At 36.5% G+C, this 26,132-nt stretch overlaps 1 protein-coding gene across 2 annotated transcripts in view; it reads left to right on the top strand.

Moving 5' to 3' along the window:
- SLIT2 (slit guidance ligand 2) overlaps window positions 1-26,132 on the top strand; it is a 406,260-nt gene that overhangs the window by 287,847 nt on the left and 92,281 nt on the right. Inside the window, exons 10-18 of one of the 2 annotated variants that reach the window (XM_061419763.1) lie at window positions 5,937-6,008; window positions 6,506-6,577; window positions 11,226-11,297; window positions 15,279-15,422; window positions 15,535-15,698; window positions 16,665-16,688; window positions 20,472-20,622; window positions 24,273-24,347; window positions 25,918-26,061. In XM_061419763.1, the coding sequence (XP_061275747.1) occupies window positions 5,937-6,008; window positions 6,506-6,577; window positions 11,226-11,297; window positions 15,279-15,422; window positions 15,535-15,698; window positions 16,665-16,688; window positions 20,472-20,622; window positions 24,273-24,347; window positions 25,918-26,061 (918 nt within the window). The remainder of the gene's footprint in view (window positions 1-5,936; window positions 6,009-6,505; window positions 6,578-11,225; window positions 11,298-15,278; window positions 15,423-15,534; window positions 15,699-16,664; window positions 16,689-20,471; window positions 20,623-24,272; window positions 24,348-25,917; window positions 26,062-26,132) is intronic. The other variant, XM_061419764.1, reaches the window with a different exon arrangement.

Consider the following 26,132-nt stretch of genomic DNA (forward strand, 5'->3'; position numbering starts at 1 on the left):
ATGTGTAACTAATATTTGCTATAGATATTATATAATGCCATATGTTATATATTACATATATACACATATATATCCTCATTTTTACTTTTCCCACTATTTTTGGAACTGGAAAAATACACCATATATGTTTTCTACATCTCATGATTTATACCAAAACATTTATAGCAGGGTTTATTTTCTTATTTTTCAGAAAGAGAAACAGACACACCGAGAAACCAACAGTAACGTTTGCAAGGTCCACAGAGCTAATCAGTGGCAGATCTAAATTTAACCCAAGCCTGTATAAAGCTCATACTTTTACTCACTGAACTACATGTTCTTAATCTTTATAGCTATACATACACAAAACATAAATGCCTCTTGGGGAGAGCCATTTCAGCTTTGGCATGTGGATGTTATTTTTTAGAGTTTGTCAAAATAATTTATTGAAACTAATGCTTGAATATTGAAAGCTAGTGAGCTGAAATAAACTAATGTTCTTTAATTCAGTGTAAATGTCTTTGGAACTAGTTGGAATTTTTAATCACCCAATTACAGTGTATGTCTTACACTTTCCTGATATAAGATCTGTTCATTGGTAACTGTAGTAGAATATTTATATGTCACAGAGCCCAGCTATACCTGCATATAATTTCCATGTTCTAAGAGTCCATAATGTTACAGCAGAGAGATTTACTGATAATTTGCTATTTTCTACCATCTTTGAAATAGACACCAGAACGTGATGTATATTGGTAGCTGTTTATTCTTTAGAAACTCTAAATGTGTGAAAACATATTTAAAATAAAACAATAATTAGAGAGCAAGAGAAAAAGATATATAGGAATAGGGAGGAAAGGTCTTCACTGGTTAAGCATACTTGTGAATATTTTTATTGGAGCAGTTAGAAAATTGTCTTCTAACTAAAATTGAACTTCTTACTAAAACTCCCTTCTGGTTTTGGTGAAGTGTAACAGCAAATTGCTTTCAGATATACTTATACCCAGTGATGAAATGTTTTGGAATTATTCATGTAGATTCTGAGGAGTAAGGTTCTGGCTTTTTTTATATGAAAAAGGCTTCTTTTATCACATAGGGTTTATAAAGTTTTTTGTTCTAAATCTATTTTTACTTTGAAATTCAAAATATTGTTTTCCTTTTATGAAGGACTAGCATTTGCAAGGCTCTTAATTATGGTGGATTTTATCTTTACCATGCAAATATATCTCAGCCATTACACTATCTGTTTTTGTAACCCTGGAATGTTTTTAATCAGATTCTTCATGGAACAATGGATTTAAATTTGTACTCTGTAAAATTCAGCAGATTCTCTGCTATTAAAGTAGAAGATTAGAGAATAGCAAAGTAAATTTCATTTACTTTATTTTTTTAACCTTCATCTGAAAAGTCTAATTTTTTCTTCCTTATTTTTTATAATCTGGTTTTAATCCTTACCTCTTATTTGAAGAAGAAGGGCAATTTTTGACATTTGTGTTGTTTGTCGTTTGTCAAATATATTATGAAGTTCTTGTAATAAAACACAAAACTTATTTGTCCTAGAGACCTAAAAGTTTACAGGAAGTACATATTATTTTATTGTTTGTCTACTGAAGACAAAAAATAGACATTTTTAAGCATTTTAAAATTTACTGGTTGACATCTGTCAGTGGTAGAATATTTTCCTGCATGAGAATCTGTCCCTTTGAATGAAGAAGGCAATTACGTTGTGCCTTAATGGATTGCTAGACAGTGCCATAAAAACCAATTAGCTGCTAAGTCAATGTAAATGACCATATAAGTTTTGTTTCAAATACTTTTTTTTTGGAACAAGTTAGAAATAAATAGATAAATACAGAAGAGCATAGTTCAGCTTTCTGTTGCTTATGTTATAAATGCAATGGATTGCCATGTGAAAGTAAGTCATGGCACATTGCAATATGGAATAATATATGCAGCATTGCTATATTTAAATTACTATTTTGCATATAAAGTTAAATATTATTTCATCATGAGTTCTTTTCATTTTATAAATTTTTGAGTATATATTTTCTAAAAAAATAAATAGCCTCACTCATTATGTCTTGTTGTATTTTAGCAGGAATAGTTATCAATGAAATTAATTGCAGATTCAACACAAACCAAGTTACAATAAAATATATTTGAATGCCATTAGAACAATTAGTGATCATTGTAAGTACTCTTGCCTGGAAAATCCCATGGGTGGAGGAGCCTGGTAGGCTGCAGTCCGTGGGGTCACTTAAGAGTCGGACACGACTGAGCGACTTCACTTTCACTTTTCACTTTCATGCATTGGAGAAGGAAATGGCAACCCCCTCCAGTGTTCTTGCCTGGAGAATCCAAGGGACCGGGGAGCCTGGTGGGCTGCCGTCTATGGGGTCACATAGAGTTGGACACGACTAAAGTGACTTAGCAGCAGCAGCAGCAGCAGCAGCAGCATAAGTATTCTAGGTTCTGAGAATTTAAAATAATAAATGAATTTTTGAATTCATCATTTAATTTTAAAGATTCTAAATATGTGAAGAAGCTTTTTAGTTATGATAGGTGATAGAATTTGGCCATATTTGTGGTTAATATTGACATTTCAGAAATCTTAGTACTGAATAGCATAGTTTTAAAAAAGCTTGCATTGAACAAATCAGTTGGAAATTTAACTGTAAAATTGGACATTTTATTAATAAAATGTCCGTGAAGGTATAAACATATCTATACTTTCAATCACTAATGAACTCCAATTATGTAATTTTGCCCTGAGTAGTCATTAAATATTTGCAGGTTGAATGAATGAATAATTGCTGATTCCTTATTTTAAGAAGCTGAAATTGTATTTATAAAAAGTAATTGCATGATCTAGTTTTGCATGACTGTTAAAATAAAAATACTATACTAGACACTAAGAATTTTTATTTTTTCTCATCATCACATTATATTGAGAAATCTTTTACAAACTGAAATGATGTTTCATTGACCTAGATTTGAAGAAAGTCCTTTAATCAATAGTATTCCATCTATAGCTTGTTTTTATTATATTTCATTTATGACATTTTAAACTACTCAAAATCCAACTACAAGAATGGATCACAAAAAAATATGTCACTAAGCCATCAATTCATAAAGTTGTAATCAATAAATGTAACAGTGAAATTGTTAAAGTAGCCTTTGCTATGCTTTGGGCTTTTGAAGAAAGTAACCCTTTCTTAAGACCTAGATAAATAATCCAGATGCCAAATCCTTATTTTATTCATAGGATTTATTTGTTTTCTTCTAGGGTAAATCAGCCCCTTAGGAGCTAACAGCCTGGTAGAGGAGGGATATGTGAAAAATTAATACAGTCAGAGAAGAACAGATGCGTTTAGAAGAAAATGCTCTTGAGTAGAGAGAAAGATACAATTAACCATACCAAAGAAAGTAAAGGAAGGCTTCAAAAAAAGGCTGTGTGCTAGTCATCTTAAAATAGCTGAATATTATTAATAATGATGTAAACTTATTATTAATTTCAGTGGCTAACAATGAAGAATGATTAAGAAATTATGGACCATTTTGACAGTCATCAAGAAAGCCTAAAAATAAGGTCTTCCAAAAATTTTGATGATTAGGAAAACATTGGAGAAGGCAATAGCACCCCACTCCAGTACTCTTGCCTGGAAAATCCCATGGACGGAAGAGCCTGGAAGGCTGCAGTCCATGGGGTCGCAAAGAGTCAGACATGACTGAGAGACTTCACTTTCACTTTTCCCTTTCATGCACTGGAGAAGGAAATGGCAACCCACTCCAGTGTTCTTGCCTGGAGAATCCCAGGGATGGGGGAGCCTGGTGGGCTACTGTCTATGGGGTTGCACAGAGTTGGATACGGTTGAAGTGACTTAGCAGCAGCAGCAGGAAAACATAGATGATACTATATTTAGTGTAAAAGATTCAACTCAAAATTCTCTATACAGTAAAATTTCAGTTATATAAAATAAATATATATACATAAAAACAAGTAAAATTCACTGATCTGAGTGATATATTATGAGTGATTTTAGTTTTCTTATTTATGTATTTCATAAATAGTTTAAGCTTAAGTTTGTCTTTAATATGAACAAAATGACTTTGCTTTTTGGAGGGGAAGAATCATGATTAACATTGCAGGTCAGAGAAGAGATTTTTCCTTTTGTGTGAGAGAGGAAAAGGACAGAAACTTGGGGAATAACTCACTTTAGAGGACTAGAAAGTGAAGCCATAAGTTAAAAAGAGAAAAGCAGGCCAAGAATAAGTAATATACAGTATCACATCCCAGGGAAAGATTGTTCACAGTATCAAATGCTACAGTGAGTTCAAGAGCAACAAAGATTGAGAAAGCCCGTTGCGTGTAGGGACAAAGAGGTCAGATGGTGAACCCTGAGACTATCGAAGAAAACGTGGTATTGTAATAACAGATTTGGAATCAGAAAAGTACAAAATTTAAGAAATTTGACTTAAGCTCCTAGAAATATTTTGTTTTGATCTGATGTTCATTAAAAAATGTTTGTAATACATATAAATGTCAAAGTATTACCAACATTCAATAAAAATGAATTGCTGTATATGATACATATATAGCCTATAAATTGTCTATATATGTATATTCTATTTATATGTAAATATACTAATGGGCTTCCTAGGTGGCACTAATGGTAAAGAATCTACCTGCCAATATAAATGTATATGCGTATATATATGTATGCATATTTTTTAATTCAGATGACAAAATGGAACTCATGCCAGGTATTTCAGCAGATGGGTTTAGTATGATGAATGAGTCAAACAGCTGTAGAAAGGGACACAGAGGTTAGAAAGCTGCTTCCACCTCCAGGGCTGTAGGGAACTAAGGAGAAGGTAGTGTTATACAAAGGCAGGAGCTAGTCCTTAGCAGGAGCTAAAATGAAATGAGACCACTGCTGAGGACACCCCGTGAGGCAGAAAAGGGGAGAATACTCTGACTTCTCCCCTCGTCCCGCCTTCAGTCTCCCACCCTGACCACGTCTCACAAAAGCCAGCCCTTGAGCCTGCACCGTGTGGTTCACAGGCATCAGCTCTCTGGGATGCGGAGCAGAAGTGAGAGAGGGGACGGGAAGTGTACATGAGCATATTTGTACAGGTAGAGAGGAGGCTGAGAAACAGCATTTTTAATGGACTAAAACATTTACCAAACCACCCTATGAAATATACTATTTTGCGTCCTTCATAACTAGATTGGTAAAATCTTGTCTTTGATTGCAGAAGTATGGAGTAGATAAAGTTAGAGGGTTATTTTCAACTTGCAGATTATAGTGTATCATAAAAATACTTCAGTTGTTTTTAAATGCACTTTCCTGCAGTGGTTTTCACATGAAATATTCACATAACGGATTGACAGAGTCCAGAGAGTGTTACCAAAAATATCTGTAGTACTTACACATTTAAAAGTCAAGATTTTGCCTCAGAAGCGGCTTCAAAATTAATTTTATGCATATAACAGTTTTTTCAACCTATAACATGCTTTCTGTAAAGGAAATGGCTTATAAAATTTAATATTCAACAATAATGTCTTTTGTGGAAGAGTTATAGTTATCTCTAAAACATGTTCTACATCTCTTCAGTGTTACAACATATTTCTCTTATTGATATTGAACTTGGTAAAATATATTCCCAACATAGATGTTCTCTCTTTTATACAAAGTCCAGACTTAAATATTAATGAACCCACAATGCTTAAAAACCAAAATCTTCTTATTGTTTTCACAGTTGCTTTGTTTTTACTCCCAATCTTGCACCATGTTTAGGGAAAAGCACAATTAATTTTAATAGTCTTTTTAGAGAAAAAAGCAAGAATATATCACTCAGGAAGCATATCACCTTTGCTTCCTGACATGACTTGAATTAAACATATCTGAGAGCTCACATTTCTATTTAAAAATTGAATATATTTTTCATTGCAGACGTTTGGAACAGAACTCAATCAAGGTCATCCCTCCTGGAGCTTTCTCACCATATAAAAAGCTTAGAAGAATGTGAGTGAATAATATTCTGAAATCAATGAAATTTTAAAAAATTATACAGGTCATGAACATGCAAAGACATCCATTTAAGTATGAATATTTAAGTGTTTGACAGCTTAAATATTAAGTGATGTGACTATCTGGTCGCTAGTTCTATAATAGTGTAATGTTAAAAGCTAAAATATTAATTTATTAAGTTCTCTGTAATTTAGCATACTAATTCACACTAGTGTGAACATATGTGGTCAATATATTATGCAGTCAAATTCTTAACTGTTCTGTTTTCAAAAATAAGACATGCCGTCTTTAATAATAATTTAGAAAAATAGCCAATAATTGATTTAAAAGTGTGATTTTTTAAAAAAGTTTAGGATGCTTCAGATGTTGCAAATATTATACACATATTGATAGGTGCAAAACTGATGTGTAAAGGCAATAAAGAGCTTTCTCCTGCAGTAAATCTCACCGACATTCTATTTAATTTAACTTAACCCTATTTTTAATCTTAGCGACCTGAGCAATAATCAGATCTCTGAGCTAGCACCAGATGCTTTCCAAGGACTACGCTCTCTGAATTCACTGTAAGTATTGACCACATAACTGAAGGAAAGTAGAATGCATTAGGAATAATGCCTCTATATTTTAAATTTGGATTTAAAGAATATGTTCCTTTACGTGCTTTACTATGCATTATTAACAGTATTAATTATTATAAATCATTAGTGAATTTTATCATTTTTATGTAGAACTGCTACCTGTCACTAAAATTGGCCAATTTTTAGGGGTTTATATTTTAGAATTCGATAGTTTTACTGTTTAGAAATTGAGTATGAACCCCTTTTTCGACAGTGTTTTCTTACAGAAGTAAAGGGAAAATGTTTACTTTGGAGGCTCCGCTCAGTACTGCATTTATAACCCCATCCTTAAACCCATAGTCACTGTCACTGGGGACAATTACAGTCCCGTTTAGAATGATCCTAGGTAAATGTGCAGAGAGCAGTGAAAGATGGCCAGTGAAAGGGCCCCCCTCCAGCCCTCTACTTCATCACCTTAAAGACTTCCCTGAAAGAACCAGCTTTAATCTCTCCAAGAACAAATAGAAGAAATATGGCAGCTTTTTAATGTCAAAAGGACTTCCAGATGGGCATATAAATTAAAGTGAATTTATAGAGACTGTTATTCCTTCAAATTTGTATAAAATCTTCAGAAGTCTGCTAAGTAGAGTATGTATTATTTCAAATTTTAATTTTAAAGTTTAAAAATGAAATCTGGTTTCTTTGTTTGAGGTGATGCTTAGAGAAGAGTTCTTATTGATGTAAATTACTGCATTGCTCTTAGGAACTTCAGAAGTCAATGGTAGCCAGTGAGAATTTTAGGATACACGTGTGTGATACTTAGGTAAACACCTGGGGTTTGTAGAATACTTTACACTCATACCAAGGGGAGGAGATGTACCAGTTTATCTGGGTTGTAAATAGCCTCTTGATGAAAGTGAAAGAGGAGAGTGACAAAGTTGGCTTAAAGCTCAACATTCAGAAAATTAAGATCATGGCATCCAGTCCCATCACTTCATGGTAAATAGATGGGGAAACAGTGAGAGACTATTTTTTTGGGCTCCAAAATCACTGCAGATGGTGATTGCAGCCATGAAATTAAAATACGTTTGCTCCTTGGAAGGAAAGTTATGACCAACCTACACAGCGTATTAAAAAGCAGAGACATTACTTTGCCAACAAAGGTCCATCTAGTCAAGGCTATGGTTTTTCCAGTAGTCATGTATGGATGTGAGAGTTGGACCATAAAGAAATCTGAGGGCCGAAGAATTGTTTCTTTTGAACTATGGTGTTGGAGAAGACTTGAGAGTCCCTTCGACTGCAAGGAGATCCAACCAGTCCATCCTAAAGGAGATCCGTCCTGAGTGTTCATTGGAAGGACTGATGTTGAAGCTGAAACTCCAATACTTTGGGCACCTGATGCGAAGAACTGACTCATTTGAAAAGACCCTGATGCTGGGAAAGATTGAAGGAGGGAAGAGAAGGGGACGACAGAGGATGAGATGTTTGGATGGCTTCACTGACTCAATGAACATGAATTTGAGTAGACTCTGGGAGTTGATGATGGACAGGGAGGCCCGGCGTGCTGCAGTCCATGGGGCTGCAAAGAGTTGGACATGACTGAGCGACTGAATTGATACTGGTCTGCTTAGAAAACTGCAATTTTCTTTAGACCAGAAAAAAAAGGAAAACTATCACTTCACCTGCAGTGTCTGCCTAGGTTCATTTTTGTTTGTTTGTTTGTTTGTTTTTTAGTATATGAAGTCTAAAACCAGGGAAACAACTGCTGGCAGAAAATCTAAAGTGCAGCCGTTCACCCTTTTGGTTGACACCATACCTTTTATTTATCTCAGTTACAGCAGTGACTGGCACATGGGCAAATGATGAACACTGAACAAGTTATCCACTCTTGTATTCTTGCCTGGAGAATCCCGTGGACAGAGGAGCCTGGCAAACACAGTCCAAAGGGTCCCACAGAGTCAGACACAACTGAGGCAACTTAGCATGCACACACACATGAACAAGTAACCGTTGGATTCAGTTTAATTGGGCACCAGGCTTAGAACCTACAAAATTCCGGGCACATAGTGAATGTATAGTATTTATTGCTGAATGCATTACTTGAATGATATTCTATTGAATACCCAAATAGGTGCCAACTTGATCTGATCGTTTGTTCCCTAAAGCCCTCTTTTTCTTATTCTTGACCGAAAGACGTATCTTAGTATTGCTTTACCCTTTCTTAATGCCTTTACTCCTTGCTGCTGCTGCTGCTACTGCTGCTAAGTCGCTTCAGTCGTGTCCAACCCTGTGCGACCCCATAGATGGCAGCCTACCAGCCTCCCCCATCCCTGGGATTCTCCAGGCAAGAGTACTGGAGTGGGTTGCCATTTCCTTCTCCAGTACATGAAAGTGAAAAGTGAGAGGGAAGTCGCTCAGTCGTGTCCGACTCTTTGGGACCCCATGGACTGCAGCCTACCAGGCTCCTCCATCCATGGGATTTTCCAGGCAAGAGTACTGGAGTGGGGTGCCATTGCCTTCTCCTTACTCCTTGAGTCTGATAATATAGAATTCTCTTTTGTTCTTGTGTTTTTAAAATTGTTTCTTCTCTGACTTACATTTTTTAAAAAATCTATATTCTACATAAATGACTTTTTATGTCAAACCATATAACTATACCACTGGAATCTATACAAATGGTATGTCTACTTATATAGTATAGTCACCCAGATTTATTTCCTTAAGAATTTTCTTCATATTTTATAATTTATCCCACCTCTCACTGACACCTTAAAAGGGAACAGCTTTTTCCTCACTCTGATTCATCTCTGTTGCATTGTCATTTCCCCTCCTTTCTGAACAGAAGTCAGGTACAGCTGCCAAACATATTTTGATTCTCATTTTAGCTTTTTCCTTTACATTTTATGATATCCATTTATTTCTTTTCAAAATGAATGTTTCTGGCTTTTAAAGTATAAATGCCCATTGTAGAGAATATTTTATGAAAATATAGATAGATGCAAATTCAAATGACCTCTGGATGGAAAATCACCTGCAATCTAGAGATCGTCCACTTTTTTCTATGTATATATGAGTGTATTTTTCTAAGTGAAATTATACTGTAATATATTCTTCTGTATTATGCTGTTTTAAACTTAATATCATATCATAAGGGTTTCCCAGGTGGTACTAGTGGTACAGAACCTGCCTGCCAACGCAGGGGATACAAGAGATGCGGCTTCGATCTCTAGGTTGGAAAGATCCCCTGAAGTAGGAAATGGCAATCCACTCCAGTATTCTTGCCTGGAAAATTCCATGGAAGAGAAACCTGATGGGCCACAGTCCATGGGGCCACAATGAGTTAGATGTGATTGAGCACAGAGCATACGCATAATATCATAAATACTTTCATGTCAACAAGTATTTCTTCAAACATGATTTTTATCAATGTGAAATATATTTAGCTAAGCCCCTTCTTTAGAATCTGGAAATATTTTGTTTGTATTTCATTTTTCACCATTATAAATTAGGCCACGATTAATAGTTAGCACATAAAAATATTGTATTTGTCTGATTTTTTTTTCTTAAACTCCTGAGAGAAACTACTTACTTAAAATTTATATACACATTTTTATAACTCTTGATTGTTGTTATGGTTCAGTTGCCAAGTCCTGTCCTACTGTTCGCAACCCCATGGACTGCTTAGAGAACAGCTACAACTCATTTGTGCCCTTAAAAATATAATTTCTGTCTTTTCCTTCACATTATTATGGTTCCTCCCCTCCTTTATGAGGCTGAGAATAGAAGGCCATCATTGCAGACCTGTTGTCAGTAGCCAGCATGATGAGTCAATCGTTTTCATTTCCTTGCTGCTGAAATCCTCTCATTTCACCATTTCTGTGAATAAGATAATTTCCTTAATTTATTCCTGTGCTAATTTTTACTTCATTTTCCTCTTCAAACAATATTTATTCATCAATCCAATGTTAGAACATCACTGTGTGCCAAAGCCTAGGCACTGGGTGTATTACAGTGATCGTCATGGTCCCTGCACTTCGTGGTTACACTTAGTGGCTAATGGGGGGAGGGGGGAGGACACGAGGATACATTCCTATTCATATTTCTTTGGGGAACATACATTTTAAAAATTCTGTATAAATATTAATGATCACTGTCTTTGCAAATTTTACATTTCTGATGTATGTACATTATATTTTTAAAACAAATATTTTACACTTATATGGATTCCTTTCACTCTTAACCATTATGATAATTCTAAATTTTACCCCTTTGAAGAACAACGGATTCCAGGTTAGTGTTCTCCTTTGTTATATGCTGTATTCTTTCATATATGAGCTCTGTGTATTTGTGTATAAAAACATGACAAATTAACTGTGGACATTTCTATGAAAGGACAGTAAAATTATAAAGTGTGTTAATTTTTCTTAGTTTTTTGTTTATCTATGGTTTCAAACTTTCTACCATAAACATACATCTAACCTATAATCAGGGGAGAAGCATTTCCAAATTGAAGTTTGTTTACTGTGCTATGGCTTTATGATATATGGAGCTTCCTAACCTCCTTTATGCCTGAACACGTTTGTTTGGATAAATTTGTTTTGCTGCTTGGTCTCTAATTTTTTTTGTTTGTTTGTTTAAATCATGTGTTTTCCAGTGTCCTCTATGGAAATAAAATCACAGAACTCCCAAAAAGTTTATTTGAAGGACTGTTTTCCTTACAGTTACTGTAAGTATTTGATTGTTTTTCATCTGTTGAACCTAAATATTATATTTTACACAGTGTACCATCTCGTATTTTCATGGAGGCTTCAGAAAAATTTGACCCAAAATGACAGTTTAATGAAATGGAAAAGATTAGTGAAGCTAACATTGATGATGGTCATTTATTTGAAGACACAAGCGTCCCAGCTGTTCTGTCATTTAAAGTTTCTGCAATCTTTGCCCTTTATGAAATTTATCTGTTTTGATTTAACAGTACTTGGAAAGCAGAAAGACATGGTGATATGTTTATTCACCTTTGTCCAAAAAAATCTCTAACAGTGACAATACTAGAATAACACCCCCCAACACAAAAATGGTCTCTAGTAGTCTAGGACAGAGTGTTAACAAAGTAATCTTTAGTGAGAGAATCATCTGTTAATTTCCTGGATTTTAATATGTAAAGACCACTCTGCTTAGAGAATAGCTACAACTCATTTGTCTCAAAAGAAGTATTTATGATACAAATTTATAAGAATAAGAATTGACTCCAGATGTCATAATGAATGCTCATATGAAAATGAGATTGAAAAAAAAAATATGTTAATACTAAGATTGTTAGTGTTGGATCATCAAAATCTATTCAAATCCCCAGACAATTATAGGATATCTCTTTTGGGGCACACACTGACCTATCTGCTATGGAAGAAAAGATGAATATGCTACAATTTCTGCTCTCACCTAGCTCACAGCCAGCTTACTTTAAAATTCCTAAGTTTAGAATACTATTTTCTCTTTTGAGTGTATGCATTTGTTGGTGTTAGGTTTGTACCATTTACTTGGTAAAAATGTATTCCTAATCCCACAAACTTCCCAAATGTGGATCTTTTTTTTTACTTGATAAATGTATGGTTATCATTATATCCTATTATTCACATTTTTAACTGTTTATTATTATGCAGAAGCATATTATATATCACAGCCCAATTCATACTCTCTCTCACACACACATGAAACAAATCGTTAACAAAGCAATATTTAACCTTACTATATACAGTACTGTCAATTCTGTCCATCTCTCTCTTCTTAATGCTATATAACCCAAGAAATTAATTTCCAGCAAACCAATCAGTCAAGCTAAATACTGACTTTTGTGACCTAGTGGTTTTATTTGGGCGTAAGATTATTTTACAGCCCCTACAAGGAAGTTAGGTATAGCTGTGTGCTACAGCCAAGTGTTGTCTATTTTTTATTTGCCTCTCTCTCAGTTCTTCCTAGCACTGTTCTCTTTGCCATTTACTTCTAATCTCTTTTGCTACCACTGCCCTCTGTGGTATCAACACTTAAAGTTGCACGTTTTTTTCTTTTCCTCCCATACTTATTGGTAGTTGATGTAGTAAATGGGTTAATAATAAAGCCTTGGAATCTCTATGTAGATAAATCTTACTCAAAAAACCAGCTTTCTCACTGTGCCTTAAATTATATCCCTAGACTAAGCCTGCCTGGGCCAACAAGGCACAATTGACTCTGTAAGGTTAGCTGAGAATTTGATTCAGTTAAGCTTCTTAGATCTGTTGAACAGATGAGATATTTGCGAGAAGTGGGTAAATGGAAGGAATAAAAGAAAGTAGTGTTCAGTATTACTCCCCCAATTTCTGGACCACCTGAGAGTAAAGGAAGTACAAAATTCTCAGAGAAGCACTTTCTTTAGTTGTCTTCCAGACTCCCTGCTTTCTCCCTGTCTTTAGCATTCTGCTGCCTGACTCCTCTTTTAGTTAGCTGTATGCCATCTGTCATGGCCCTGAGTGAGGAGGCATGGATTAATCAGTCCATACCGCAAATCAGTCTCTAAGGTCTTAGGAAAGGATTCTGTAGACCACAGAGAAGGCCAAAACTGAAATTCCTAAAAGAAGATTAAAAAAAAATAAGAAACTCTGATCCCTGGTTCAGGAACTAAGATACTACATGCCACATGGTGTGGACAAAAAAAGAAAGAAAACACACCCGAATAGTATGTCCATAAAAAAAAAAAAAAAGGCAAAGTGAAAGCGTTAATCACTCAGTTGTGTCTGACTCTTTGTAACTCCATGGACTGTAGCCCGTCAGGCTCCTCTGTCCATGGAATTTTCCAGGCAAGAATACTAGAGTGGGTTGCCATTCCCTTCTCTAGAGGATCTTCCCAACCCAGGGATCAAACCCAGGTCTCCTGTATTTAGGCAGATTCTTAACCATCTGAGCTACCAGGGAAAAGGCAAAGGTGAGTTAAAAAAAAAAAAAAGACAAGTGCAGCAAGGAGAACTACTATGAGGAAGTCCTGACTTTGCACAGGCAGAGAGTTGAGATCTTAAAAAAGCAAGTAAAACTGAAATACCCTGTGTTAATCACAGAGGGTCTGTTGGGCAAATTGGGAAATAGTATTCAGTGTGTTAAAAAGGAAGGCATCACACCCAAACCATATAGCACATATTTTTGAGTTACCAAGTATTTGTTAAAATCCTAAGTATCAAAGCTCCGAACTAAATGGTGAGAGAGAATAAGAAATATCAAAAAATTTTCTGCCCCCAGAAGGCTAAACTCTCTGCAGACGAACTATGTGGGCCTATGTAAAATAGCTGACGAAACTAGGTAACACTGACTAACTTGCTCTGGCAAGTAGAGGAAGGAGCATGTTAATTGGGTGAAAGTTGTATTCTGGAAAATTCTTGCTCTGGAGAAAGTGAGGTCCTCTGAGGTCTTGATAGGCCAGATGGTTGAGGCAGATGGAGAGCAGGACCCGTGTATTCCCATAGGTGAAGCAAGCATGAATAAAAGGCAAGGTGACATGTAACCTGTAAGGATGACGTTTGCACAAGATCTGTAAACCATGGCTCCACAAAATACTAATATTGAATATTGGTACGATATATGAGAAAATGGAGAAGGAAATGGCAACCCACTCCAGTATTCTTGCCTAGAGAATCCTATGGACAGAGGAGCCTGGTGGGCTGCTGTCTGTAGGGTCGCACAGAGTCAGACACGACTGAAGCAACTTAGCGTGCATGCATGCATTGGGAAGGTAATGGGAACCCACTCCAGTATTCTTGCCTGGAGAATCCTGGGGACGGGGGAGCCTGGTGGGCGGCCGTCTGTGGGATTGCACAGAGTCAGACACAACTGAAGTGACTTAGCAGCAGCATATGAGAAAAAAAGTTTGTGAGATACTGTGCTAAACAAAGTGAATTGGATATCTATACTGCAGAATAGAGCTTCTCTGATGGCTCAATGGGTAAAGAATTCATCTGCAGTGCATGAGACATAGGAGATGTAAGTTTGATCCCTGGGTCGGGAAAGTCCCCTGGAGGAGGAAATGGCAACTCACTCCAGTATTCTTTCCTGGAGAATCCCATGGACAGAGGAGCCTGGCGAGCTACAGTCCATGGGATTGCCAAGGGTTGGACATGACTTAGTGACTAAACAGCAAGAGTTCAGAAAAGGGAATCAGAGATCCCATTGGGAATTTTGGGCTGTTGTCAGGTCTTGAGTTATTCAGAGCAAATTGGGAGTTACTGCACTGTTTGGGAGAGGAGTGACATGATCTGATCGATGTTTAGAAGTCCCACTCCAGCTACTGTTCTGAGAATGGATTGGACTTCTTTTTCTTAGAGCAGCTCCAAGGACTAATGTTTATGAGGACTTTATAGAGCCTTTGATAGCAAAGGCTGGTTCTCACCCGCCTTTATCTATTGCTGTACTTCTGCACCTTTCAGAGAATATCTTTGATAATTTTTTGTTGGATAAATGTGTAAGTACCACTAGATTTAGGCAATCCAATCATTAGATATGACCCTTGCTTTATCTGCCATGACCCCAAATCTTCAGCCTGTGATACCTGAATAATGACAGTTAAATCTTAGTGTCAAGGTTAAAAGCAGTGAATTTCTTGATTGGATTTTCTCAATAACAAGAGTCTTGAAGGTGGGTTAATGAGATACTACACTTTAATTAATTCTATGACTATTTGATCAAACAGATTACTGAATGCCAACAAGATAAACTGCCTCCGGGTAGATGCTTTTCAGGATCTGCACAACCTGAACCTTCTCTCCTTATATGACAACAAGCTTCAGACCATCGCCAAGGGGACCTTTTCACCTCTCCGGGCCATTCAAACCATGTATGTATATGGAGTCAGGGTCAAATTTGATGACCGTTGTTTTCATTCTGGATTTGAGAGTTGAGTTCATTGCAAGTCATGTGTAAAAGTGTTCTGTATGTGTTTCTGAAAGGCATTTGGCCCAGAACCCCTTTATTTGTGACTGCCATCTCAAGTGGCTGGCGGATTATCTCCATACCAACCCAATCGAGACCAGTGGTGCCCGCTGCACCAGTCCCCGGCGACTGGCAAACAAAAGAATTGGACAGATCAAAAGCAAGAAATTCCGTTGTTCAGGTAATTTCTTACTTTGTGTGACATTTCCCCTGTGTTACTGAAAACAGTAGTTAATGAGATGTAGAGATAGCTGACCTTCGACTGAATTGCCAAACATTACAGAATTGTATTTCTTTTTCTTCTGCCCATGAAGAAAAATAGACACCATTCACATAGAATCCCTACATGTAACCTTTTTAACACACTATCCAGCAGAAGAAATAAAGGGAAAAAGATGCCTGGATACTTCAGGCTGTAATCCCAGGGTTTGAATTTAACAGTGGCCTTCTAGCTAACTCAGTGCCTGTTAAATCTCATGTTTGTTGTATTGTTTTCCATTGAGCAGTGGTGAAGTAGTTAATTGTCTTTCTATTTCTCTGAGAAAGTGAACTGCGACGTAGTTACTTGATTTGCTCAGGTTCAGAAGTAGGGGGAAAAAGAACACTCTGGATTCCTTGCTTCTCACAGGAAAACAATGTTTTGTTTCTACCTTTACGTTTTCACATTTTGACCAGGACTGTGAGGATATTTTTTTTTTTTTTTTCTGAAAGGCCATCTTTTAACACTTTGGGAATATTACATTTACTTATAAAAAGTGAAATATAGGTGCATTGTACTAATATTAAAGAGAAAACTTAGTTCATTGAAATTTTATATTTGCTTTGGTATAATTCTTTCTATTTTCTCAAAATAAAATGCATTGTTTATGTTTCGGGTAGTACACTACCCAACTATTCCAGGCGTTATTTCACATTCGGCAGTTAATTCATAACTAAAAAGCTAATATCAAGATAAAGCCGTTTATTGTCCATGATTCTAGATGCATTTCCTACTCATGGTTATACTTCAGCCACTGCTGTGAATATACATTTTTTTCACTTAATTATCTATAGTAACTTTAGTCCATTCTTAATCTAATATAACTCATATCTCTGCTTGCTGACATTCAGGTGCATCTTCTATTTTTTTTCTCTTTTTTTTATTTAGCTAAAGAACAGTATTTCATTCCAGGTAGGTTTTGCTCGGTAGTAGGACTAACTGCAGACACCTTTTTCTCACTTATAAAACCTAGCTTCTAAAACTCTGATATGCATGCTTTCAAAAGTCCAGTGGATACGCTGTAGCTAGATTCTGCATAGATCACTAGTAACTGTTTCCTGAAAACCTGACCTTTGCATGCAGCTTCTGATGTTAAACATACATATTATTAAACTCCCACTTTTTTTTTCTCTCTCTCTCTCACTTTGGCACATTATCTAAAATTTCTCACAGTAGCTAAAATGTTTGAACCTATGGCTTTCTACTTAAATCATTTTCTCTCCTTATGTGTATATCTGACCTTTCAACCTGTTTTTAAAATATAGCTTCTTGAGCTGGTTTTAAAGACAGACCTTTCTGTGTCAAAGAACTAGTTCTACACGCAATCAGTCACAAACACACAAAACTGTTTTCAATCATGAGATTTACTCTTTTATAGAGATTTTTCTATACTAAAAAAGTATCCCTTACTTTTTGCTTTACTTGGTTTGCTGTTGCTTCGCTTTTTATACCAAAGCATCAGCTTCCTACTGGTTTATGTGCAGCTGTACTTTGTGATCTTCAATTCTTGCATCTTTGGACTCGTAGTATAACAACTCCATGAAAGCAGGATTGATATCCATCCTGAAAGTATCATGAGCACCCAGTGCCTTGAATAACTTAGTTGAATGGAGTGTTTCTTAGAAAAATAATTGAAATATTTTACCACTGCAATCTTAACACTGTCAAAGCTGATGATTCTAGAACTAGCTCTTTGAAGTATGTTTATTTACTTATTTCTTCCTTGCCTGCCAATTGTGTAAAATGCCTCTTGACTTGTTTGTTTTAAACTATTATTTAAAAATACATGTTAGTAACTCATTGGCTATATTTGTAATCTCCTGGGTATATTCTAGACTATAAAATATTTTAATAGTTATAAATAAAGATATTTCTAAGCTGTTAGTATAAAAAAAAACATCTTTTCTCTTAAGAGTTCTAGGTTTGGTCTCTATTTTAAGGAGATATGCCTTGCTTGCCATTGCTGAATTATATTACGAATAATTTTATGCATTTAACCGATTTTGTTTTATCACATATTTTGACTTGAATGATCAGTAATATTTTGTATATTACACTGGCTCCAGAAGAAGTAACATGTTGAAATAACAATTGGCTTTCATTGGCAATCTTTAAATTTATTATTTTTACCCAATTATTAAATAGAAAGTCATCTGATAACTATTACCCAGAAAAAGTTATATTGAAAACCAGAACCCCCATAGGATAAAACATTGATATTACTTAAATGTCCAAATTAGAGAAGTTAATATTATCAAAATATTCAATCTCTTACATTTAAATATGCTTTTTCATAATTAGAAATTCGGAGAAGGCAATGGCACCCCACTCCAGTACTCTTGCCTAGAAAATCCCATGGATGGAGGAGCCTGGTGGGCTGTAGTCCATAATTAGAAATTAGTATTTCAAATTCACCAAGTAAAAAAATCAGGTAGTTTTCAAAATTTTGTTAATAAGATTCAGTTCAGTTCAATCTCTCAGTCATGTCCAACTCTTTGTGACCCCAGGAAAACAGCACACCAGGCTTCCCTGTCCATCACCACCTCCTGGAGCTAACTCAAACTCATGTCCATCAAGTGGGTGATGCCACCCATTGAATCAGTGATGCATCGAGTTGATGATGCTGTTAACAAGATTAACAGCAGCCAAGTAGGTTTTGCAAGGAAAAAAAAAAAAAAACCTCTATATCAGATATCATGGCTTACTTGTCAATTTCTGATTATTCAGTTTACATGATTTAAAAGCGTAATTCTAGAAGTCAGGACTCAGAAGAATTCTTTGAGCCTCTGCTCCCTCTCCACCCCACCCCACCCCCAGATATTAATTAAAATCTAAGCTTACTGAGAGAGTAGTCATAAAATAAGTATTATTGTCATTGCATTGAATGCAGATTATTTTCAACGTAAAATACCTCATGTATCTGTCATTTACACTTTATTCCTTGCATTTTCTCTATTTCACTTTTAAAATGAAAGCTTAAACCACAATACAACAGATCCTCATGTCATATCGTAAATGTCATGACATTAATTGCCAAATGTAATGAAACTATTATATTCAACTTTCCGAACTTCTTCCGAGATCCTGATTCCATTTAATTCAGTGACATTATTTATGAGTTGGAAACGTCATTAAAAAGCATGTAAGCCACAAAACCTAAGGTTTCGTCCAAATTTTCCAGTGGGAGTCCTTGATGATTGATCTCATGATTTGCATTTTATTTCATTTCACGTGTCTGTTTGCCTACCACCATTCTGGATGGCGTCTAGATAGTACAGTGATCACTCAGAACAAAATTTATCTTGTGAAGAGTTCATCTTTTAAAGGACTTGACAAGAACTTAATTTGTGCTATGCATCTTGTATGCCATTGCTTTTCCTGTAAGACCCCTGTGCTTCACAAAATGATTATGAAAGTTTACAAAGCATGACGGTTCCTGTCAAACCGAGCCATTCCCCAATAATTGCCACAGTCAGGGAGGAAGGACGAGACCTTAGTGAGTTATATATATACTGTGTGAATCTTACTTGGGTTTGCTCTGTCTTTCTTTCCTTCTGGGTGATCTTTACTTTTTCAGGAATTCACCATTTGGGCTGTAAGTAAAAGTGTCTGATCTGAAACATAATATCCTCCCTTTTCAATCCTGATGTATCTTCTTTTAGTCTCACTCTTCTGCGCCTTCTTATTTGTTTTTATTTTTTCAAGAAGACACCACAGATCTGTTGGGCCTCTCTGTTGTCCTTGTAGCGCACCTTCAACTTCTCCCTGGATGTTGTTCCCGAAAAAGCTGTTGTTTCAATTCTGCAGTTCTGAGGAACGCTGGAGGCACCTTTCAGTATAGCCCCTTCTTTGTGTTTCCAGGAACTCTTCGGTAGTAATACTCTTACTATGGTCATAAACATTCTTACGGGAAGAATGCATGTCATGTAAACAGTATTACGTTTCCAGACCGTCTGTAGCTTCTCTCCTGCTTCCCTTCATCTTTCCTCTTGGTCTTCCCCTTGGCCTAGTGGATGGTGTAGTGGTTATGTAGCGAGATTTTCTGTTGTGCTTGATCTAACCATGTGGTTGCCAGGTATGAGTAAAACATGGTTCCGTCAAGCACCATGGAACGTCACGCAGCTTTCTACAGCATGACAAGCTGCTGAGGCTTAAATCAGGATTTACTTGTCTCTTTTTATAAAATCAAAATGAACAAAAGAGGGCTTTTTAAGCATTTCTGAAGATTATGTGAGAGGGAGAGAATAATAAAAGACCATAGAAAATTAAAAAACCTGAGTCCATCTATTTGCCTTGAAAGCCCTGATTGAAAATGATATATAGGCATATGTTTATTACTGGATACATTTTCAATTCTTGACTCAGAGAAAAAAATAAACTTTTTCACGATTAGTAGCCATTGTGTGATTAGCTGTCAAATAGGCTAGAATGGCTCACAACTGGATCAGCAGAAAGTACAGCTGTGAAAAGCTCAACTCTGTTAATGTTTTCCTGTCCTGTGAATCCGGTTACTCTTTTTTCCAGCAAATTCCAAGCCCTTGTTTTAACCCTTTCCTGACATCCATTGACCAAAAGCCCCCAAGTTGTCTCCCTGCTGCATAATCTATAGTTACCTTACTTTTTTCTTCCTACAAATTAACAAATATTCTAACTTTCAGACTCAGTATCTTCTTTTTTGGCTTGAATCCTCAATAGGTACAGAAGATTATCGATCAAAATTAAGTGGGGACTGCTTTGCCGATTTGGCTTGCCCTGAAAAGTGCCGCTGCGAAGGGACCACAGTAGACTGCTCCAATCAAAAACTCACCAAAATCCCAGATCACATTCCCCAGTACACTGCAGAGCTGTAAGTTCATCTCCCAGAAAAATCCAGTTTCAGAAGGAGGGAACGAGAGCATCAAAACATTGGGATTCTTTTCTTGCCCTTTCATCTCAATAATTATGTTAATTTTAATTGACACACATTGGCATAACTCTATTTTGTACAAATGTAAGTATTAGAGGCTTTCTTCCTTCCTCTTTCTGGTCCAAGGTACAACTACAGAAAATAACTCAAAAATTCAGTTAGTACTTGATAATGCTAATAACAGTACATCCATTTGATACTTATTACTTGGGGGCTTCCCTGATAGATGAGTTGGTAAATAATCCACCTGCAATGCTGGAGACACCGGTGTGATTCCTGGGTCAGGAAGATCTGCTGGAGAAGGAGTATGCTACCCACTCCAGTATTCTTGGGCTCCTCTTATAGCTCAGCTGGTAAAGAATCTGCCTGCAGTGCGGGAGATCTGGGTTTGATCCCTGGGTTGGGAAGATCCCCTGGAGAAGGGAAAGGCTACCCATTCCAGTATTCTGGCCTAGAGAATTCCATGGACTGTATAGTCCAAGGGTTGGCAAAGAGTCAGACACAATTGAGCGACTTTCACTTTCACTTTCCCTGATAGCTCACTTGGTAAAGAATTATACCTGCAATGCAGGAGACCCTGGTTCAATTCCTGGATGGGAATGATCCCCTGGAGAAGGGATAGGCTACCCACTCCAGTATTCTTGGGCTTCCCTTGTGGCTCAGCTGGTAAAGAATCCACCTGTAGTGCAGGAGACTTGGGTTCGATCCCTGGGTTTGGAAGATCCCATGGAGAAGGGAAAGATTACCCACTCCAGTATTCTGGCCTGGATAATTCCATGGACTATATAGTCCATGGGGTGGCAAAGAGTCAGACACGACTTAGTGACTTTCACTTTCTTGCGTATGAATTATGTCCAAGGGCTTTCCTGGTAACTCAGGTGGTAAAGAATCTGCCTGCAATGCAGGAGACCTGGGTTCAATCCCTGGGTCGGGAAGATCCCCTGGAGAAGACAATCCTAGAGAGAGAAGACTCTCCAGTATTCTTGCCTGGAAAATCCCAGGGACAGAGAAGCCTGGAGAGCTACAGTCCATGGGGTCACAAAGAGTCAGACACAGCTGAGCGACTAACCCTTTCACTGTGTCCAAACCCATTTCTAAGCATTTAATTGATTTTTAATGTATTTAGTCTTTTCAGCAACCAAATGAAATAGTTTGGAGTCAACATTTTGAATCTTTGTTCATTGTGAATTCAATCAGAGTCCTTTTTTATCAGCTATACTATAATAATTCACTGACTCATAAGTTGAAGGATTCAGTAATTGTCAAGTATAAAACACAAAGGATAGTTTTCTTTTTCTAAACAGTGGATAACATAGCAGGAAAAACTGAAAATGATAAAGTGTGAGCAGATCTATATTTATAATACTAACATAGGGCTTAGCACATACTAGGTTCTAAAATATATTTGTTGAATTATTTATAGATTCTGTGTCCATCTGTGTTGGCCTTTACTGACTTAGTTATAAAAGTATGACATTTAATGTTAGGGTTTCTAAAAAAATAAAAACCTAATGAAACCTCATCACTTTTAGAACATCTTAGTAGTGTTTATGTCTAGCACCATCTGGTATTTGTCATTAACTGCTTTGCAAAGTTGGTTGTCTTTTTGTGCCTGTATAATTCTTTCATGTTCAACTAGATTATAGCCCCTTGATGGCAGGGATTGTTTTATAGTTTATCTCTCACAGTACCTATGCTGATGCCTGTTACTTAATGAATTTTAATCAATTTACATATTTAAAAATTATACAATGCTTTCAAAAAGATGATAGCAGCTAACTACCTAGTGGTTATAAGGATTTTTTTTTTAATTTCTATTAGTACATGAAGCTATTTCATAGGTCCAGAACTTTAGAATTGTGTGGACACCATGCAATAAAATCTCCAAACTCTGTGTTTACTGTCATGTACGGAGTTATATTTATGTTCAGTAACTCTGCAAAGAATTCTAATTCTATCTTTCAGCATGATAATACTTAAAATAAGTTCACCTGTCACTCATGCATTTAGAAACTAGTACCTAGTTTATCTTTCAGCAAAGATTGTGTTTGCTGAGAATGATGGCATTGATGGTAACTAATGATGGTAACTAATTAAGAAATTACGATTTTTAAAAATTAGTCCTGGGAAGAAAATATTTGCAAAATATATATCTGTAAGGAACTCATATCCAGAATACATAAAGAGCTCTTGAAACACAGTGATTAAAATCTACTTTACCTGAGACTGCTCTGTCAGTCCATTGGTTAAGACGTAGAGCTTCCACTGCAGAGGGCATGGGTGCAATCCCCAGCCGAGGATTTAAGATCCCGCAAGACATGTGTGTGGCTGCTCTTCCCTCCCTCCACCCCACTCAAAAAAGTACCTTACCAGATTAAAAAGTGATCAAATAATTTGTATGGACATTTCTCCAAAGAAGATATCTAAATGACTGATAAGCACATGATAAAGCACTCAGGATCGCTAGGCATGTGAAAATACAAATGAAAACCCCAATGAGGTAGCACTTCACATCCACTGGCTTTTAAAAAAGAATGGCTTTTAAAAAAGACAGTAATGGGTAAGAGAAATTGGGCCCCCCATACATTGCTGGTGGAAATGTAAAATGGTCCAGCCCTTTTGAAAAACAGTTTGGCTTTTCCTGAGGTGGCTAACATGGTTAAATGGCTTTACCATCTGACACAGTGGTTTCACACCTATGTATATAGCTGAAAATTGAAATCATACATCTACACAAAATCTTGTACATCAGTGTTCCTAGCAGATTATTTATAATCATCCAAGTGGATGCAACTCAGATATCCATCAGCTGATGAATGGATAAACACATGTGGCATATCCACACAACGGAATATAATTCGGCCATAAAATGGAATGAAGTACCAATCTATGCTAAACGTGGAAAGACCTTATAAAAATTAAGCAAAGTGAAAAAAGCCAGGCCAAAAATCCACATTTTGTATGATTCTATTAATAAGAAATCTTCAGAATAGGAAAATCTGTAGAGACAGAAAATAAATTACTGGTTGCTAAGGATTGAGATAGCGGAGGGCAGGAAATTGAGAGTGACTACTGACAGGCAGGGGGGTTCTTTTTTGGGTGATGAATATGTTCTGGAGTTGGAACGCAAAGATGGTTGCACAAGTTTGTGAATATTTTTAAAACCACTGAATTGTACACTTTAAAAGGGTACACTGTATGGTCTGGAAATTGTATATCAGTAAAGTGGTTAATAAAAACATTTATGGAGCAAGTGACTAGAAAAAAAAAAGGTCTAAAATGCTTTTGGAAGCAGCGGTAAGAGTGGAAAAAAAGAGGAAAAAACAATCTACAGATTATTGAATGATGAGTTGGTTTTGAATTTTGATTATTGGTTTTCTTTACTATATGCTTCTTAATATGTTTTATTTTGATCCTTACAATATGGGATAAATTGAAAAATATCTGTCCTTCCCACAAATTTTCTGATACATGTCTTGTATTTTTCTTTTGGATAATCATTAAGTAATGTTATAATTCTGTACGAGAAATAAAATTTAATCTCTTCCTGACTTTTGGGAATGAAACTCTTCTGTTTCTGCTTTCCCTAGGCGCCTCAACAATAATGAATTTACAGTGTTGGAAGCTACCGGGATCTTCAAGAAACTTCCTCAGTTACGTAAAATGTAAGCCATATATTAGCCATCTTTAAAAATTCCTATAGTGTTGTGTTCTCTTATACCTTTGTAGTTTTATTTCGATTTCTTAGGAAATAGGGAAAATTAAAGATTCAAAGATATGTCCATACGGTGACCACTTGTGATATGAATATAGGGTAAACACTGAGAGAAACCTAAGTAATTTGCTCTTTTCTGTGTATGTCAGCGATGGCGACCAGGTTTTCTGTAGCAGAACCCTCATGTCTTTAACGCTGACAGCTGGTCTGTTACATGGTCACAGCAGGAGTCCCCCAGTCTAAGTGCACTAGAGATGAGTTCAGTAACGTGTTGTAACTTCCTTCACCATTCCCCAAACCGTGCTGTTATTTCTCTTTCAGCACATTCATGTCGACTGTTTGACTTTTTGCTTCATTAAGCTTTCATTAGAAGATAGTCAAAATTAATGATTGGTAATCTGGCTTGATAGCTCACGTGTGTTACTACATGTCTGCAACTCATATTTTAAAATAAGTTTCTAAGGTCAGCAGTTTCCACAACACTCAGACAGTAATCCAGCCCCCTTGAGGATGATGGAAGGAGGGATAGGACAGAGGCCAAGAGTGTAGGGCCATGGAGCACTGTCAACATAACAGGAAACATCAGGAGGAGCAGAGAAGCACACTTTCGTGGTATCTGTGCTGTCATATTGTGACTGATCCACAGGCAGAGAGTGGAAATGGCAGAGCAGACTGAATGCACTTCCTGTGCACTTGGCCTGCATAATACACTGCCTCCCAAAGAGTTTCTAAAGTCTTAAACGTCCTCCTTTTTCACTGATGCTGACTGCTTTTTCTTTTTAGCTGTAAAATGCTTTTCAATTCAACACATATTTATTCAGAGGCTGCTATGTGAAGTGCTCTGAAAGGAATAAAATGATACCTAAAAATGATCCTTATTTTGTGGGCATCACTGGTCTTGGAGTGAGCCTTGAGAAAGAAAAAATCTCTAGGAAGGTGTTACCTACCTCAACTGGATGTTCTTGCCCTTTGGGCAAGCATTAGTGTTTTGTATCGTACAGAATATGGGCAGTTAATTTGGTGGTTCTGACCCATTATTACATGAGAGGTTATGGGCACAATCGCATATTCAAATACATTTCTGATGTTGTCTAACCCCAACATATTCTAGTTTTTCCTTCTTTACTCAGCTGCCTTCTTTGAGTAATGAATTCATTAAACCGTTTAAATTGGGGGCACTTCTTTGAAAAAAAGTTTCTTATTAAGTGTGGCGGCAAACGTGAAAGTTTACACAATGCAGTACCTGACATCAAGGTTTTTAAATTTCTGGGGGCCCTGGTGGGTCCGTGATTGGGCTGGCACCATTCAGCATAGATGTTTCCCGCTTGTATGATTATCACTTTGTCTTGATGGAATCAGAAAGTGGTGACTTTTCAGAGCCTTGGGAATGCCAGGCAGTGAAGAGCTTAGAGGTTTTGTGGAAGATGCTTGTTCAGTAAAAGAAAATGATCAGAGGCATTGCTTAGTGCCCTTGTTGTTAGAAATTGTTTCAAATATTTGTTTCAATCATTTTTACTTAGAAACTTTAGCAACAATAAGATCACAGACATTGAAGAGGGAGCGTTTGAAGGAGCATCTGGTGTGAATGAAATACTTCTCACGAGTAATCGTTTGGAAAATGTTCAGCATAAGATGTTCAAGGGCTTGGAAAGCCTCAAGACTTTGTAAGTATTCTCATTTGCATTGTGATTTTTCTACCACAGAGCTGTCATTCACAGTTCTTTATATTCCTGGG

The sequence above is a fragment of the Bos javanicus genome, chromosome 6, assembly GCF_032452875.1.
Source record: "Bos javanicus breed banteng chromosome 6, ARS-OSU_banteng_1.0, whole genome shotgun sequence".
Lineage (NCBI taxonomy): Eukaryota > Metazoa > Chordata > Mammalia > Artiodactyla > Bovidae > Bos > Bos javanicus.